The 18,591-nt window shown below is 44.1% G+C and overlaps 1 protein-coding gene across 1 annotated transcript in view; it reads right to left on the bottom strand.

The window, feature by feature from the left end:
• LOC137369779 (piezo-type mechanosensitive ion channel component 2-like) overlaps positions 1 to 18,591 on the bottom strand; it is a 1,207,705-nt gene that overhangs the window by 174,424 nt on the left and 1,014,690 nt on the right. The window contains exons 32-33 of the mRNA XM_068031235.1: positions 16,686 to 16,754; positions 9,111 to 9,214 (exon numbers count right to left, since the gene is read on the bottom strand). Of these exons, the coding sequence (XP_067887336.1) occupies positions 9,111 to 9,214; positions 16,686 to 16,754 (173 nt within the window). The remainder of the gene's footprint in view (positions 1 to 9,110; positions 9,215 to 16,685; positions 16,755 to 18,591) is intronic.

The raw sequence follows: 18,591 nt of genomic DNA, 5'->3' as shown, positions 1-18,591 counted from the left end.
GAGTGGTGAGAGAAGTGGCAGCATAGTTTAAAAGTAACAGCACATTCTAGGACTTTGGAGAGGATGACAGGTTGAGATATAGTGGTAGCTGGGGAAAATGGAAGGGTAGGTTTCTTAAGGAGTGCAAAATAACAGGAGGTGATGTCAGCACCAGAAAAGGGTGACAGATGTGCTATTGGCAAACACGGGATAGAAGAAGTGAATTTGGCTGCAGTAGCTAGGGTGGTGGGATTTATGGACAGAATAAGGGAACTGCGGAATAGGGCGAAGATGGGAGAGAAATTGCAAGGAACAAGAAGGATGAGGGCATATTTAGGTGGAGGGCAGGCGAGGAACTTGGGGTTTGCAGGAGTTGTGGTGGGTGAGGAGGCACTAAGAAGAAGCAGTGGTCACAATATGGATAGCCTCAATACTGGACATCAACATTAGAACATACGGTGAAGATTGGGGTGATGTGGTATCTTAAGATGGTTGTCGGACTGTAGTGGTTGCTGCATTTTAAAAATTGATAGATTGTTAATTAATAGAATGTTCATGAAAAAGCTTATTTTTTGAAATATAAATGGTATTATGTCAAATTAACTGAAAAGTTAATGAGCAGTGATAAAGATTTAAATACCAAATGCAATGGTTTAAGTTGCAAATTCTATTTAAATAACTTACAATCCTCTTTTTACAAAAACTCTTGAAATTTGCTGTATTTTTTCCTGGCTCACAAATAGGTTGGCAATGTCTACAACAATGAATGCATAACCTTAATTAAAAAATGAAAATCAGACACCAAATCTTAAGAAAATAACAAAAAAGGACAATCCTTTGGTGAATAATCTCAGATAAAAACCTCAACCTTCTGATCATCAGCTATAATTAGTTTCAACATTATAGAAAAGTTCAACACAAAGTATTTAATTCATCAACATTGCAGAGATCTACATGAATTATATAAAAGTTAACCTTAGACATTGGCAAACAAAAAAAGTTACTAGAATATGGTACAGTATTTTATGCATTAAGAAGCATCCAGAAATAAAAATTAAGTAAAAATATACAGTATTATAACTTAATGCAAGTTGCAGATACTTGACAAAATCCTGCTTTATATCTGTAGTATATCTGCAGTGATTTATGTCGAATTATTTCAGTTATACAAGCCAATCTAAAAGCGTTGCCACAGATGTGATGTAAGCAATTATTAAAGTACTTCTTCACATACTTTATGATCATGAAAATAGAGTTTGACTTGAAACTTTATTTATCATGATTTGATGCAGGAAGAAGATATTCTTACATCCCAGTCTATCTGCGTAATTGGGTGCAATAAAAGGCAAACAGTTATCATAAGCAAACAGCATTTCCAATTCAAAGATGGAAAGGAACAGAATATGCATTTGTACAGACTTTCTAACTGATGTTTGTATTAACGCCACATACAATTTTAAATGCATAGAAATTTGAAAATGGCTCAAATATTTGAAAGCAAGTTGCCAGTAAAGTGGTTGGATCATCAATAACTATTTTCAATTAATGCACCTGCAAGGCTATGGACTCGGTGCTGGAAGGTGGGATTAGAACAGGCAGCAAGTTTTTTCAGTCGGAGTAGACATGATGGGCTGAATGTCCTCTTTCTGTGCTGTAACTTTTCTATGGTCTTCTTCTCCCAGCTAATCCAGAAAATGACATTAGCAGGAAAGTTGTGAAGGAATCCACAACCCTGCTTGGCCATACTTATTTATTTCGAGATACAGCACTGAAACAGGCCCTTCGGCCCACTGAGTCTTTGCCGACCAACAACCACCCATTTATACTAATCCTACATTAATCCCACATTCCCTACCACATCCCCACAATTCTCCTACCACCTACCTACACTAGGGGCAATTTACAATGGCCAATTTACCTATCAACCGCAAGTCTTTGGCTGTGGGAGGAAACCAGAGCACCCGGCGGAAACCCACGCGGTCACAGGGAGAACTTGCAAACTCCGCACAGGCAGTACCCAGAACTGAACCCGGGTCACTGGAGCTATGAGGCTGTGGTGCTAACCACTGCGCCGCATTATGATGGAGGTGCACATTGGTGGACAATTCATCACAACTGCTGGGATGAATATACATTTCTCCTAAAACATGTCTTCAGAAACATGTGATCTACAAATTAGAAGTTTTCCGCCAGGTGCTTCCTTGGGGCTTCCCCCGTTCTATTGCCTAAACTTCAGTAGAATTGTTGTGGAATCCTCTGAAGTTACGGCGACGGAGTGGGAAAAGCCCAAGGAAATTATTTCTCTTCTTCAGGAACAAAGCAGCTAATTGAGGTGCGGACGGCACAGTAGCTAGCACCGCAGCCTCACAGCTCTAGGGACCCAGGTTCAATTCTGGGTACTGCCTGTGCGGAGTTTGCAAGTTCTCCCGGTGACTGCGTGGGTTTTCGCCAGGTGCGCCGGTTTCCTCCCACCGCCGAAGACTTGCAGGTGATAGGTAACTTGGCCATTGTAAATTGCCCCTAGTGTAGGTAGGTGGTAGGAAATATGGGATTACTGTAGGGTTAGTATAAATGGGTGGTTCTTGGTCAGCACAGACTCAGTGGGCCGAAGGGCCTGTTTCAGTACTGTATCTCTAAATAACTCAAAAAAGAATTTGTTGCCATCTTTAAAATATCAAGGTATATTTTCCAGTAACTTTCTCTCTTTACGTTTTTTACTTTCTGCTCTTGGAAACCATGACATACACTACATACAGTTCCATGGATAGCAGTAGATGCCGAGTATCTTGATTAAATCATCATATTTCACATGTGAACTGAAGTAGTGAGTGTCATTATAGAATTTATAACCAATCATGACTTTGCCGTCAGCAGTACAGAGACATATTTTCAATGGTTCAACTGGCTCATAGTCAGGAGCAGGAATCAGAGCTAGTTGGATGATCAGCCATGATCATAATGAATGGCGGAGCAGGCTCGAAGGGCTGAATGGCCTACTCCTGCTCCTATTTTCTATGTTCCTAATTTTTCTCTACCTTAACTCAGGGCTATGCCCTCCTGGCTGAGTCCACACTGAAAGTCTCTTGGTCTTTATGGCACAGTTTAACATTAGGCAGTGTATCACCAACTATAATGATGTTTTTATTTCAGATTTCCAGCATCTGTAGTATTTTTCTTTTATTACATCACCAACTATACATTGTGGTAAATCCTGATGTTTTGAAAACATTTTACATGAAGAGTTTCCCTGTTTCTTGCCAATTTTCTCCCTTTCCTTTTCATATTGTTGATCCCTGGATGGGCGATACGTCTCTGAACATGATTACCCTCAGTCACTCTGCTATTAGCCATTTTAGGTGAAAATTTTAAAATTACAATGTACTTTATTTGTTTGTTGTTTATTTACTTGTTGTTGACTGCCTTTAGTGAACAACACTGCCATAGCAATAACTTTTTTTTTTATTCGTTCATGGGATGTGGGCATCACTGGCTAGGACAGCATTTATTGCCCATCCCTAATTGCCCTCGAGAAGGTGGTGTTGAGCTGCCTTTGTCTGGTCTGAGCTATTAGAACCATATTGCCTCCTTATTCCATACAGGAAAACACATATCCCTCTATTCTAGTTTGAAGCATTTTCTTATATCATGTATATCTTTCCTCTTGTCATCTGAGATCAAAACGTCCTGTAATCTGGACAAGTGAATGTAGATGTGAAGCTCATGTTGCTGCTCTACAAAGAAGTGATATGGACAAAAAAAAAAAATCTATCTACAACCAGAAATGCCGAGTTGATAAGCCATCTCAACCCCCTCCTGAGATCCCCAGCATCACAGATGCCAGTCTTCAGCCAATTTGATTCACACCACTTGATATCAAGAAATGGCTGAATACACTGGTACAATTATGGGCTCCGACAACATCCCGGTTTAATACAGAACTAGTCACGCCCTTAACCAAACTGTTCCAGTACAGCTACAAAACTGGTATTACCCGACAATGTGGAAAGTTGTCCTGTACACAAGAAGTAGGGAAAATTCAATCTGGCCAATTCCTGCTGCATCAGTCTACTCTCAAACATAAGCAAAGTGATAGAAGGTATCATCGACAGTACTATCAAGTGGCACTTACTCAGCAATAACCAGCTCACTGATGCTCAATGTGGGTTCTGCCAAGGGACACGGCTCCAGATCTCATTAGAGCCTTCGTCTAAATATGGACAAAAGAGCTGAATTCCAGAGGTGGGGTGACAGAGTGACTGCTCTTGACATCAAGGTAGCATCCGAACGAGTGTGGCATCAAGGAGCCCTAGCCAAATTGAAGTCAATGAGAATCAAAGGAAAAACTCTCCATTGGTTGGTATCATACCTAGCACAAAGGAAAGTGGTTGTGGTTTTTGGAGGCCAGTCATCTCAGCCCCAGACATTGCTGCCGAGTTCCTCAGGATAGTGTTCTAGAGCTAACCATCTTTAGCTGCTTCAACAATGACCTTCCCTCCGTCACAAGGTCAAAAGTGGGGATGTTCACTGATGACTGCACAGTGCTCAGTACCATTCGCAACTCCTCAGATACTGAAGTAATCCGTGCCCGTATGCAGCAAGACCTGGACAACATTCAGACTTGGGCTGATAAATGTTGTAGGATGACCTTAAGGGCGGACTCCCTTTAGGGATTAAATCAGAGGAAGTGCTATTGAGTCACATAGGTGGGTGGAGCCCGTCATAGTAAGACATGTTCAGATGTGTTCCTGCAGTTAAGGCTATTATATATATACACATGTTCCAGTTCTATTATAATAAAACCCCACATTTATTTTGAATATTACTTATACTCCTGTGACTCTTAAGAACAGATCACACGCCAAAGGACAAGTACTATGACAATAAATGGCAAGTAACAGGCACGCTACACACGTGTCAGGCAATGGCCATCTCCAACAAGAGAGAATCTAACCATCTTCCCTTGACATCCAATGGAACTGTGACTAGGTGAGTTGCTCTTGCAGAGAGCCAGCACAAACACAATGGGCTGAATGGCCTCAGTCAGTGCTGTAGACATTCTATGATTATATACCATCGCTGAATCCCCCACCATCAACATCCTGGGGGTTGCATTGACCAAAAATTTAACTGGACCAGACGTATAATTAACTTACAAACTACAAGGCACTCTCCACTTGCCTGAATGAGTGCAGCTCCAACAACACTCCATAAGCTCAAGACCATCCAGGACAAAGCTGCCTGCTTGAGCGACACCCCATGCATCACCTTAAACATACACTTCCGCCACCACCGGTGCACAGTGACAGTAGTTTTTACCATCTACAAGATGTACTGCAGGAACTTGCCAAGGCTCCTTCGACAGCACCGTCTAAATCTGTGACCTCTATCATCTAGAAGAACAAGGGCAGCAGACGCACGGGAACACCACCACCTGAAGGTTCCCCTCCAAGTCACACACCATCTTGACTTGGAATTATATCGCCGTTCCCACACTGTTGCTGTCCAAAAGCCTGGACTCCCTCCCTAACAGCACTGTGGGTGTACCTACACCATAAGGACTGCAATGGTTCAGGAATGTGGCTTACACCACCTTCTCTAGGGCAATTAGGTTTGGGCAATAAATGCTGGCTTTGTCAGCGACACTCAAACCCCATCAACGAATATGAAAAAAAAATGCTGAAAATTTAAAGATCCCTAAAAATATTGGAAATAAACAGCTGATCGGTCAGCATCTGAAAGACAAAAGATAGGTTAATCTTTTAGGTGTGACTCTTAACAACTCTATTGGAACTGACGAGTGCCTGATCCAAAATGTTGACCTAAATTTCAGATGCTGATTGACCTTTGCATTGATAGCTTTTATTTCAATGATCTGAGGGTATATTTTAGTTTTTATTTACTTTCTGCACTTAATCTGACACAAGTGTTTTTCAATTTTTTTTACAAATTTTATTATTGGATAAACTATAGCAGAATTTTTTTTTTTATTCATTCATGGGATGTGGGCGACACTGGCCAGGCCAGCATTTATTGCCCATCCCTAATTGCTCTTGAGAAGGTGGTGGTGAGCTGCCTTCTTGAACCACTGCAGTCCATTTGGGGTAGGTATACCCACAGTGCTGTTAGGAAGGGAGTTCCAGGATTTTGACCCAGCGACAGTGAAGGAACGGCGATATAGTTCCAAGTCAGGATGGTGTGTGACTTGGAGGGGTACTTGCCGGTGGTGGTGTCCCCATGTATTTGCTGCCCTTGTCCTTCCAGTTGGCAGAGGTCGCGGGTTTGGAAGGTGCTGTCTAAGGAGCCTTGGTGCATTGCTGCAGTGCATCTTGTAGATGGTACACACTGCTGCCACTGTGCGTCGGTGGTGGAGGGAGTGAATGTTTGTAGATGGGGTGCCAATCAAGAGGGCTGCTTTGTCCTGGATGGTGTCGAGCTTCGAGAGTGTTGTTGGAGCTGCACCCATCCAGGCAAGTGGAGAGTGTTCCATCACACTCCTGACTTGTGCCTTATAGATGGTGGTCAGGCTTTGGGGAGTCAGGAGGCGAGTTACCGCCTCAGGATTCCTAGCCTCTGACCTGCTCTTGTAGCCACGGTATTTATATGGCTACTCCAGTTCAGTTTCTGGTCAATGGTATCCCCTAGGATGTTGATAGTGGGGGATTCAGCAATGGTAATGCTGTTGAATGTCAAGGGGAGATGGTTAGATTCTCTCTTGTTGGAGATGGTCATTGCCTGGCACTTGTGTGGCGCGAATGTTACTTACCACTTATCAGCCCAAGCCTGGATATTGTCCAGGTCTTGCTGCATTTCTACACGGACTGCTTCAGTATCTGAGGAGTCACGAATGGTGCTGAACATTGTGCAATCATCAGCGAACATCCCCACTTCTGATCTTATGATTGAAGGCAGGTCATTGATGAAGCAGCTGAAGATGGTTGGGCCCAGCACACTACCCTGAGGAACTCCTGCAGAGATGTCCTGGAGCTCAGATGATTGACCTCCAACAACCACAATCATCTTCCTTTGCGCTAGGTATGACTCCAAACAGCAGAGGGTTTTCCCCGATTCCCATTAACCTCAGTTTTGCTAGGGCTCCTTGATGCCATACTCGGTCAAATGCTGACTTGATGTCAAGGGCAGTCACTCTCACCTCACGAGTTCAGCTCTTTTGTCCATGTTTGAACCAAGGCTGTAATGAGGTCACGAGCTGAGCGGCCCTGGCTGAACCCAAACTGAGCGTCACTGAGCAGGTTATTGCAAAGCAAGTGCCGCTTGATGGCACTGTTGATGACACCTTCCATCATTTTTACTGATGATTGAGAGTAGGCTGATGGGGCGGCAATTGGCCGGGTTGGACTTGTCCTGCTTTTTGTTTATAGGACATACCTGGGCAGTTTTCCACATTGCAGGGTAGATGCCAGTGTTGTAGCTGTACTGGAACAGCTTGGCGAGGGGCGCGGCAAGTTCTGGAGCACAGGTCTTCAGTACTATTGCCGGAATGTTGTCAGCGCCCATAGCTTTTGCAGTATCCAGTGTCTTCAGTCGTTTCTTGATATCACGCGGAGCGGATCGAATTGGCTGAAGTCTGGCATCTGTGATGCTGGGGACTTCAGGAGGAGGCCGAGATGGATCATCAAGTCGGCACATCTGGCTGAAGATTCTTGCAAATGCTTCAGCCTTATCTTTCACACTGATGTGCTGGGCTCCCCCATCATTGAGGATGGGGATATTTGTGGAGCCACCTCCTCCAGTTAGTTGCTTAATTGTCCACCACCATTCACGGCTGGATGTGGCAAGACTGCAGAGCTTAGATCTGATCCGTTGGTTATGGGATCGCTTAGCTCTGTCTATCGCATGCTGTTTACGCTGTTTGGCACGCAGATAGTCCTGAGTTGTAGCTTCACCAGGTTGACACCTCATTTTGAGGTATGCCTGGTGCTGCTCCTGGCATGCCCTCCTTCACTCTTCATTGAACCTGGCTGGATGGTAATGGTAGAGTGGGGGATATGCCGGGCCATGAGGTTACAGATTGTGGTTGAATACAATTCTGCTGCTGCTGATGGCCCACAGCGCCTCATGGATGCCCAGTTTTGCATTGCTGGATCTGTTCGAAATCTATCCCATTTAGCACGGTGATCGTGCCACACAACACGATGGATGGTATCTTCAATGTGAAGGCGGGACTTCGTCTCCACAAGGACTGTGCGGTGGTCACTCCTACCAATACAGTCAATGGCAGAAGCATCTGCAACAGGCAGATTGGTGAGGACAAGGTCAAGTATGTTTTTCCCTCGTGTTGTTTCCCCCACCACCTGCCGCAGACCCAGTCTAGCAGCTATGTCCTTAAGGACTCGGCCAGCTCGGTCAGTAGTGGTGCTATCGAGCCACTCTTGGTGATGGACATTGAAGTCCCCCACCCAGAGTACATTTTGTGCCCTTGCCACCCTCAGTGCTTCCTCCAAGTGGTGTTCAACATGGTGGAGTACTGAGTCATCAGCTGAGGGAGGGCAGTAGGTGGTAATCAGTAGGAAGTTTCCTTGCCTATGTTTGACCTGATGCCATGAGACTTCATGGAGTCCAAAGTCGATGTTGAGGTCTCCCAGGGCAATTCCCTCCCTACTGTATACCACTGTCCCGCCAGCTCTGGTGGGTCTCTTCTGCCAGTGGGACAGGACATACCCAGGGATGGTGACGGCAGTGTCTGGGACATTGTAAGGTATGATTCCGTGAGTATGACTATGTCAAGCTGTTGCTTGACTAGTCTGTGGGACAGCTCTCCCAACTTTGGCACAAGCCCCCAGATGTTAGTAAGGAGGACTTTGCAGGGTCGACAGGGCTGGGTTTGCCGTTGTCGTTTCCAGTGCCTAAGTCGATGCCGGGTGGTCCGTCCGGTTTCATTCCTTTTTATTGGCTTCATAGCGGTTAGGTACTGAGTGGCTTGCTAGGCCATTTCAGAGGGCATGTAAGAGTTAACCACATTGCTTTGGGTCTGGAGTCACATGTAGGCCAGACCAGGTAAGGACAGCAGATTTCCTTCCCTAAAAGGACATTAGTGAACCAGATGGGTTTTACAACAATCGACAATGGTTTCATGGCCATCATTAGACTAGCTTTTAATTCCAGAACATTACCTGGAAACCTGTTTTTTTGGGTTGGTCTTCATCTTTTACTTCTTCTTCGTTCTCCTCCTCCTCACTGTCTGTCTCAAAGAGATAGTAGTCTCCACTTCGTACCACTAAGCAGGAGAAGATAACATTACTGGCACAATGAAAGGTGAAGCTATGCAATTTTATGGACTTCTGAATGCATCCAGGTACTTTAAAAAAAAAATTCTTAATATGTTCTTGATTCCATTTTAACTAGATGGCATTAATAAAACAGAAGATAAATTAGAGATTAAACCATGGCAATAATGTAGTTGAGAGCAGAGTGTAAAGAATGTACAGCACTAAACTACCCAAACAGTTACCTGTATGTCAACATCCAACTCAAGGGAATGCACAAGAAAATCAAGAAGAGGAGGTAGCCAGGATAACAGAGTTTAACAAGGAATTAGTAGCAGAATGCAGATCAAAAAGGATGGCTATAGTTGAAAAATGTGAAGAAAGGCGGAGAAACAGAGAATAAATATTGCAAAGACTGGCAATATTTCTGTGTGAGTACTGTGAATAAGAAAGTAAGAAGTTGAGGCTGAGGCTCAATTGAAGTTTTGTCTAAAGTAGAAATTAATTGCTAGAAATATAATTTTTAGTATTATATTTCTAAATTTCAGTTCTAAATAATCCATGCAGAAACATGCATTTCAATGGAACTCAGATAATATAAAATCTGTCCAACAGGCAACATAAAATGATGCAGCATTTCAGCATAACACAATACACAACAAGCTTCTTTTGTAAGTTTTAAATTTTCAGATTTACATTTGACTGGGTGTAGCCATATAACAAAGCAAACCTGGATATATACCAAATTATATAAAAGACAATATGCACGCTAACTTTTTGAATCATTATAAATAATAGTTAGAAACTTTTTGTCAAAGTTATGCATTAATTACAAGTGCACTGTATTACAAATACCCATTTGAAATTTATAGTTTATAATAACCAATTCAATATACCCCTATAAAACAAAATCCCATAATTAAAATAAATTGTCATTGACTTCATTTGTTTTTCTATCTATTTATGTTTATCACTTAGTTTTCATTTTCGCTGAAATAGTAAGTGCTTCATTGCAGCAGCTTTTTCGGGAGCAGAGTGTGAGCGAGTGAGCAGCTGGGAAGGTCAGTTTGAAAGTAAATTTAATTTCCTTTTGTTTTTCGGCGGAGGCCAGGGGGCTGCTGGGTAAGTAAAACACTATATATTTGGGCGGTTTCTGAACCCGAGACACCACACTTGTCGTGTCTCCCACCCGCCCTCCTCCTCTAACCAAAAAAAAAGGACTCGGTGGGGTGTTTATAAGGTAAGGCTTTTTCGATTTCTCTGGTTTTATTGTGATTGGTAAAAACTTTTCGTTCCTTTTTCATTTAACTAAGTTAAGCTTAAGATTAAAAATGGCAGGAGATCTCAGACCCGTGTCATGCTCCTCTTGCTCAATGTGGGAGCTCAGGGACATGGCTGATGTCCCTGACTCCTTCACGTGCAGGAAGTGTGTCCAACTGCAGCTCTTGTTAGACCGCATGACGGCTCTCGAGCTGCGGATGGACTCACTTTGGAGCATGCGCGATGCTGAGGAGGTCGTGGATAGCACGTTTAGCGAATTGGTCACACTGCAGATTAGGATTGCTGAGGGAGAAAGGGAATGGGTGACCAAAAGGCAGAGAAAGAGCAGGAAGGCAACGCAGGAGTCCCCTGCGGTCATCTCCCTCCAAAACAAGTATACCGTTTTGGATACTGTTGAGGGAGATGGCTCACCAGGGGAAGGCAGCAGTAGCCAGGTCCATGGCACCGTGGCTGGCTCTGCTGTTCAGAAGGGCGGGAAAAAGAGTGGAAGGGCTATAGTCGTAGGGGATTCGATTGTAAGGGGAGTAGATAGGCGGTTCTGTGGTCGAAAACGAGGCTCCCGAATGGTATGTTGCCTCCCAGGTGCACGGGTCAGGGATGTCTCAGATCGGCTGCAGAACATTCTAAAGGGGGAGGGTGAACAGCCAGTTGTCATTGTGCACAGAGGCACTAATGATATAGGTAAAAAACGGGATGAGGTCCTACAAGCAGAGTTTAGGGAGTTAGGAGCCAAGTTAAAAAGTAGGACCTCAGAGGTAGTAATCTCAGGATTACTACCAGTGCCACGTGATAGTCAGAGTAAAAATGAAAGAATAGTCAGGATGAATGCGTGGCTTGAGAGATGGTGCAGGAAGGAGGGGTTCAGATTTTTGGGACATTGGGACCGGTTCTGGGGGAGGTGGGACTATTACAAATTGGACGGTCTACACCTGGGCCGGACTGGAACCAATGTCCTTGGAGGTGCTTTTGCTAACGCTGTTGGGGAGGGTTTAAACTAATGTGGCAGGGGGATGGGAACCAATTGAGGTCAGTTGACAGTAAGGAGGTAGTAACAAAAGCCTGTAAGGAACTAGATAATGAAGTCAGTGTGACTAAGGGGAAGAGCAGGCAGGGAGCAGATGATGAATATAAAGGGACTGGTGGTCTGAGGTGCATTTGTTTTAATGCAAGAAGTGTAGTAGGTAAGGCAGATGAACTTAGGGCTTGGATTAGTACCTGGGAGTATGATGTTATTGCTATTACTGAGACTTGGTTGAGGGAAGGGCATGATTGGCAACTAAATATCCCAGGATATCGATGCTTCAGGCGGGATAGAGAGGGAGGTAAAAGGGGTGGAGGAGTTGCATTACTGGTCAAAGAGGATATCACAGCTGTGCTGAAGGAGGGCACTATGGAGGACTCGAGCAGTGAGGCAATATGGACAGAACTCAGAAATAGGAAGGGTGCGGTAACAATGTTGGGGCTGTACTACAGGCCTCCCAACAGCGAGCGTGAGATAGAGGTACAAATATGTAAACAGATTATGGAAAGATGTAGGAGCAACAGGGTGGTGGTGATAGGAGATTTTAATTTTCCCAACATTGACTGGGATTCGCTTAGTGTTAGAGGTCCAGATGGAGCAGAATTTGTAAGGAGCATCCAGGAGGGTTTTCTAGAGCAGTATGTAAATAGTCCAACTCGGGAAGGGGCCATACTGGACCTGGTGTTGGGGAATGAGCCCGGCCAGGTTGTTGAAGTTTCAGTAGGGGACTACTTTGGGAATAGTGATCACAATTCCGTAAGCTTTAAAATACTCATGGACAAAGACGAGAGTGGTCCAAAAGGGAGAGTGCTAAATTGGGGGAAGGCCAACTACACCAAAATTCGGCAGGAGCTGGGAAATGTAGATTGGGAGCAGCTGTTTGAAGGTAAATCCACATGTGATATGTGGGAGGCTTTTAAAGAGAGGTTGATTAGCGTGCAGGAGAGACATGTTCCTGTGAAAATGAGGGATAGAAATGGCAAGATTAGGGAACCATGGATGACAGGTGAAATTGTGAGACTAGCTAAGAGGAAAAAGGAAGCATACATAAGGTCTAGGCGGCTGATGAAAGACGAAGCTTTGAAAGAATATCGGGAATGTAGGACCAATCTGAAACGAGGAATTAAGAGGGCTGAAAGGGGTCATGAAATATCTTTAGCAAACAGGGTTAAGGAAAATCCCAAAGCCTTTTATTCATATATAAGGAGAAAGAGGGTAACTAGAGAAAGGATTGGCCCACTAAAGGACAAAGGAGGAATGTTATGCTTGGACTCAGAGAAAATGGGTGAGATTCTAAACGAGTACTTTGCATCGGTATTCACCGAGGAGAGGGACATGAAGGATGTTGAGGTTAGAAACAGATGTTTGATTACTCTAGGTCAAGTCGGCATAAGGAGGGAGGAAGTGTTGGGTATTCTAAAGGGCATTAAGGTGGACAAGTCCCCAGGTCCGGATGGGATCTATCCCAGGTTACTGAGGGAAGCGAGAGAGGAAATAGCTGGGGCCTTAACAGATATCTTTGCAGCATCCTTAAACACGGGTGAGGTCCCGGAGGACTGGAGAATTGCTAATGTTGTCCCCTTGTTTAAGAAGGGTAGCAGGGATAATCCAGGCAATTATAGACCGGTGAGCCTGACGTCAGTGGTAGGGAAGCTGCTGGAGAAGATACTGAGGGATAGGATCTATTCCCATTTGGAAGAAAATGGGCTCATCAGTGATAGGCAACATGGTTTTGTGCAGGGAAGGTCATGTCTTACCAACTTAATAGAATTCTTTGAGGAAGTGACAAAATTGATTGATGAGGGAAGGGCTGTCGATGTCATATACATGGACTTCAGTAAGGCGTTTGATAAGGTTCCCCATGGCAGGCTGATGGAGAAAGTGAAGGCGCTTGGGGTCCAAGGTGTACTAGCTAGATGGATAAAGAACTGGCTGGGCAACAGGAGACAGAGAGTAGCAGTAGAAGGGAGTTTCTCAAAATGGAGACGTGTGACCAGTGGTGTTCCACAGGGATCCGTGCTGGGACCACTGTTGTTTGTGATATACATTAATGATTTGGAGGAAAGTATAGGTGGACTGATTAGCAAGTTTGCAGACGACACTAAGATTGGTGGAGTAGCAGATAGTGAAGGGGACTGTCAGAGAATACAGCAGAATATAGATAGATTAGAGAGTTGGGCAGAGAAATGGCAGATGGAGTTCAATCAGGGCAAATGCGAGGTGATGCATTTTGGAAGATCCAATTCAAGAGTGAACTATACAGTAAATGGAAAAGTCCTGGGGAAAATTGATATCCAGAGAGATTTGGGTGTTCAGGTCCACTGTTCCCTGAAGGTGGCAACACAGGTAAATAGAGTGGTCAAGAAGGCATACGGCATGCTTTCCTTCATCGGACGGGGCATTGAGTACAAGAGTTGGCAGGTCATGTTACAGTTGTATAGGTCTTTGGTTCGGCCACATTTGGAATACTGCGTACAGTTCTGGTCGCCACATTATCAAAAGGATGTGGATGCTTTGGAGAGGGTGCAGAGGAGGTTCACCAGGATGTTGCCTGGTATGGAGGGCGCTAGCTATGAAGAGAGGTTGAGTAGATTAGGATTATTTTCATTAGAAAGACGGAGGTTGAGGGGGGACCTGATTGAGGTGTACAAAATCATGAGAGGTATAGACAGGGTGGATAGCAAGAGGCTTTTTCCCAGAGTGGGGGTTTCAATTACTAGAGGACACGAGTTCAAAGTGAAAGGGGAAAAGTTTAGGGGGGATATGCGTGGAAAGTTCTTTATGCAGAGGGTGGTGGGCACCTGGAACGCATTGCCAGCGGAGGTGGTAGATGCGGGCACGATGGAGTCTTTTAAGATGTATCTAGACAGATACATGAATGGGCAGGAAGAAAAGAGATACAGAACCTTAGAAAATAGGCGACATGTTTAGAGAGAGGATCTGGATCGGCGCAGGCTTGGAGGGCCGAAGGGCCTGTTCCCGTGCTGTAATTATCTTTGTTCTTTGTTCTTTAATTAGAAAGGTGGGCTGACAGAATCAGAGAATTGTAGTTGAAGGCACAGCTGAAATAACAGAGGGATTTTCTCTGTTGTGCACAAGGGGCTGAATTTTAAAGCCCCTCCACCGTCGGGAACGTTGGTGGGTGTGGGTAATGAAGATCGGTACGGCGGAGGCCCACCATCGACCCCGACAGGCCCCATGCTGATCTCAGCGTCGGCGGTGAGGCCTCGTGGAGGCAGCCCTGCCGCTCAACGATGGAACCCCTATTTAAATATGGAAAGTACTTTACATATCTGAATTAATAAGGGTCCAATTGCCTCCTAAATTGCCGCACCAATCGTCATTTGGGTGGCTGACAATGCCCTGCCTTCGTGTCCCCATTTGGGGAAACGTGGCGCAGCACCTGTGGGGATGGGGATGGGGATGTGGGGGGGTATTTTTTTCTGCGTGCGGGAGGGGGAAGCCAGGTTAAAATGATGCGGATTGGTTGGTTGGGGGGGCGGGGGTAGTGATGATGGGAGTGGGTAAAGGGCAAAGTTGCCGACCTTTGGAGGAGGGAAAGGGCAAATTCTAAGTATTCATATTCTGGAGGCGGGGGGAGGACACAAATGGCCGGAAATGCCACTGGGGGGCTGGGAAAATGCATTCTAACATCATGAAAATATGTTTCGGTGCAATGTGACTTACCTGGTCCTTTAATTTTTAAATATCCATGAAGGGCTGTAAGCCCTTTAAAAATGGCACATTCGCCTGCGTACTGGCGCCAAATGCCGTTGCCTGCGATGGCTCGCCCGCCCCCTGCATGTCTTCGCGGGGACGGACGCCACGGGCATGCAAATGTCCGTGATACGGTGCCCGTGCGGGCGGGGCACATTTTTTTTTTACGTCTGCTGCCTACTTCTGTGGTAGATTCTTAATATGCAGCCTAAGATGTCAGAATATTGTTAGCACATTTATAAAGAATGTTCTATGGCTTTGCCACAACTTTTATGCATAAAATTTATTCTCCTGTTGAGAAGCTCAGTAACTTGCCCAAGCCAAATCCTTTAAAGATATTAAAGAAAATCCATTTTTTAAAATCAATAAATAGATAGAAAAAAACAGTTGGCAAAATTAATGACAATTCTTTGTGAAAATCAAGCAATCACAAAAGGTCCTGACAGATCCACACACTCTTAATGAAAACTCACAGCATCCCAGAACTGACCTTAGCCTCCGAAATAACCAAATTGGTTTGGTGTCACACATTTAACAGATACCTCATTTCCTTGAATAGATCAAGACTTGCATTACTTTCATGCCTCATTTAGTAACAGAGTCATAAAGGTAAAGGCTAACCCAAAAATTTAAATAAAGGAGAAATAGGCTGTTTGATTGAGACAAACAGCTGCAAGTAATGATTTCTTGCAGACTCGCAGAACAACATTGTTGTCTTTCCTGTGTACATTAACATATTGAAAACAATACTAATTCACACAGGTGGCTTTACAGATCAGAAAACAACATCAATAAAACCAAAAAGCTGCGTTCTTCAGTAATCACCCATTGATTTTCAGTTTCCATGTTGGGTTCACAATAGATAAATGGATGGCACAAAGGCAGCTCACACATTGGCTTTCATCTAATCATTTATGCATCTAGTCTACTCTTAACTTGAAGTTGCTTAATGTAAATGATCTGTCAATTCAAATTGAAATCATACAGAAAATCCTTGCTATGCTGCTTTATTCAAATGGCTTAATTGGATGATTCAAAATTTGTCAGGCAAAGGATGACTTTGAATTAACAGCTGTGGACTGTACTCGGTTACTTGAAGCACAGTGTCATGCAAAATGGTTAGATTGTTATCTTTAACAGACTGCAGTTTCACTTTTGATAATCCATTCAACATGGATCCTTACCATCATGGTGAGTTAGTGCAGAACGATCTATATGCATGTCAAATTGGCACACATCCATCCTTGGTTGAAACTGACCCATAAAGCCCGTCAATATAACAACAGTGTGGCTAAAATAAATTCATGCTTTCAATCAAACTAGGATAGGCAATGTTTTAAATAAAACATTTTTATTTGTTAACTTTTATTTAGAAGTAAAATAAAAAAAATGCAATTGTCTATTCAAGGAAATCTGGTACATGATTAGCACACATAACTAACAGATGATTGAGGCAAACCTACTAGAAGCATGGTCAACCCAGGGCCGCCACCACTGCTTTTTTTTGCCCTTGGCTTTGTCTTTCTCTGGTTCTCCTAAAATAAAATAGGTCCAAATATTAATTTTGTAAAACAAAAACAAAATAATCAGGTGGGCATGTTCGATATTAGTGGAGTTTCAACTTATGAGGACTACAAATGGAGTAACATGTTAATAAGAAATTCATGCAAAAAATAAACAATGCTTCAATAATACATAGGTATCTTACTTTAATTATTGCATTTTTCTCTCATGATACCATTTCCTTAATATGTGAACCCTTTTCCCCAGGTTTGTTAAGGTTTCTCCCCATTCTCTCAACATCATTCCTTATTCCGAAACTGCTTGGTGGGCAGGCTACCTCCCTCTGCTTTTTTTTTATTGGATTCTAGGTACCTGGCATACACAGAAACCCATCACCATGCTTAAAAGGTTCCAAACCAACAAATTACTGAAAAATACATATTAATAGAATTTATGGACTGAATTTTCATAGAGGTGCGGTGGCGGGACCAGAGGCGGGTGTGTCAGCAGTTTTGTGCTGTCGGACAGCGCGCCAGTCCGCTGGCATGTTCCTGCCTCTAGCCTATTTTGAGAGTGGCTGCTTCTGGGGAGCTGAAAGCTACATGCTTGCCAGCAGCAGGTAGCTGATTAGGCCAATTAAAGTGCCTATTGAGACACTCTTTACACAGCATCTGGAATTTTCCAGATGGCATATGGGCCCCCCACCACAGAGGCCAAAGCCCGACGGATGAATGGAGGCACCTCCCGGTGGCAGACCATGGGGCCAGTGATGCCTCCTTTAATTTCACCCCGCCCTGCAGCCGTGATCGCTAGAGGGTCACAGCTGTGGCTGTGTGCCATCCTGTAGAGGGGAACCCCCTGCACAATGTTGGACAGTTAGCTGTGCTCACATTTTATTTTTAATATTAAAAGGTCTTCAGAGGGCACCTCAAGCTTGAGGCACCTTTGGTTGCGCACTTACTTCAGCAACACCCACCTCTAACGGTGAGGTTGTTGATCTTCCAGTGCTGGACGGCTACTTATTGACCCTCCAGACTCAGGAGCCCACCCGCCATCCCAGAGGCAGTGATTGGTCACCTCCTCCAAATCTTCCTCCAGGCCCCGCCCCTGGCGTTTGTGTGTTCACAACCTGCATTTTATCCCAACGACGTGATTGGGATCCGGGAACAAAAATCCAGCTCTATGTGTGCCATTTATGGAGTGCACATATTCTTGTGTAGAAACACACCTCTTTCACTTAAGCCTAAAGAGCAGGTTGGTAAGAAGCCCAATCTGTGTACGGATGTTTCGAGTTTAACTATCTAAAACTTTGCACCTTACTGGCAGAAAGCTCTGGTGTATTTTCTGCTGCTTGTTCCCCAGGACAACGCTCCCTGTTAAGCAGAAAGTGTTGGAAATACTCAACAGGTCAGGCAGCATCTGTGGAGAGAAAAGCAGAGTTAATGTTTCAGGTCTGTGACCTTTTATCAGAACTTTTCATCAGAGGAGTTCTGCTGAAAGGTCACAGACCTGAAAAGTTAACTCTGCTTCGCTCCCCACAGATACTGCCTGACCTGCTGAGTATTTCTAGCACTTTCTTTTTTTTCCCAGATTTCCAGCATCTGCAGTATTTTGCTTTTATCTCCTTGTTAAGCTTTGCAGGATTATCTGAGTCCAAAGGGAACAATTTCAGCTTTCAGTGACAAGTCACCCTCTCCAAGTCCAAACAAAGAGCATGCCCAGTTAGCTGAGCAATCCTCAGATACTAAATTTACTGCGACAATGGATTGATTCTATTCCAGTCTACCACTATCATCTTTGGGCCAAACATGACTGAGAAGAGACCTCATTTGCCCCTGACTCTCCTAAGAAGGATACGCACTGATT

The sequence above is a fragment of the Heterodontus francisci genome, chromosome 5 (genome assembly GCF_036365525.1).
Source record: "Heterodontus francisci isolate sHetFra1 chromosome 5, sHetFra1.hap1, whole genome shotgun sequence".
Lineage (NCBI taxonomy): Eukaryota > Metazoa > Chordata > Chondrichthyes > Heterodontiformes > Heterodontidae > Heterodontus > Heterodontus francisci.
Note: the sequence above shows the minus strand (reverse complement) of the source record. Positions and strands in the feature narration are given on the sequence as shown.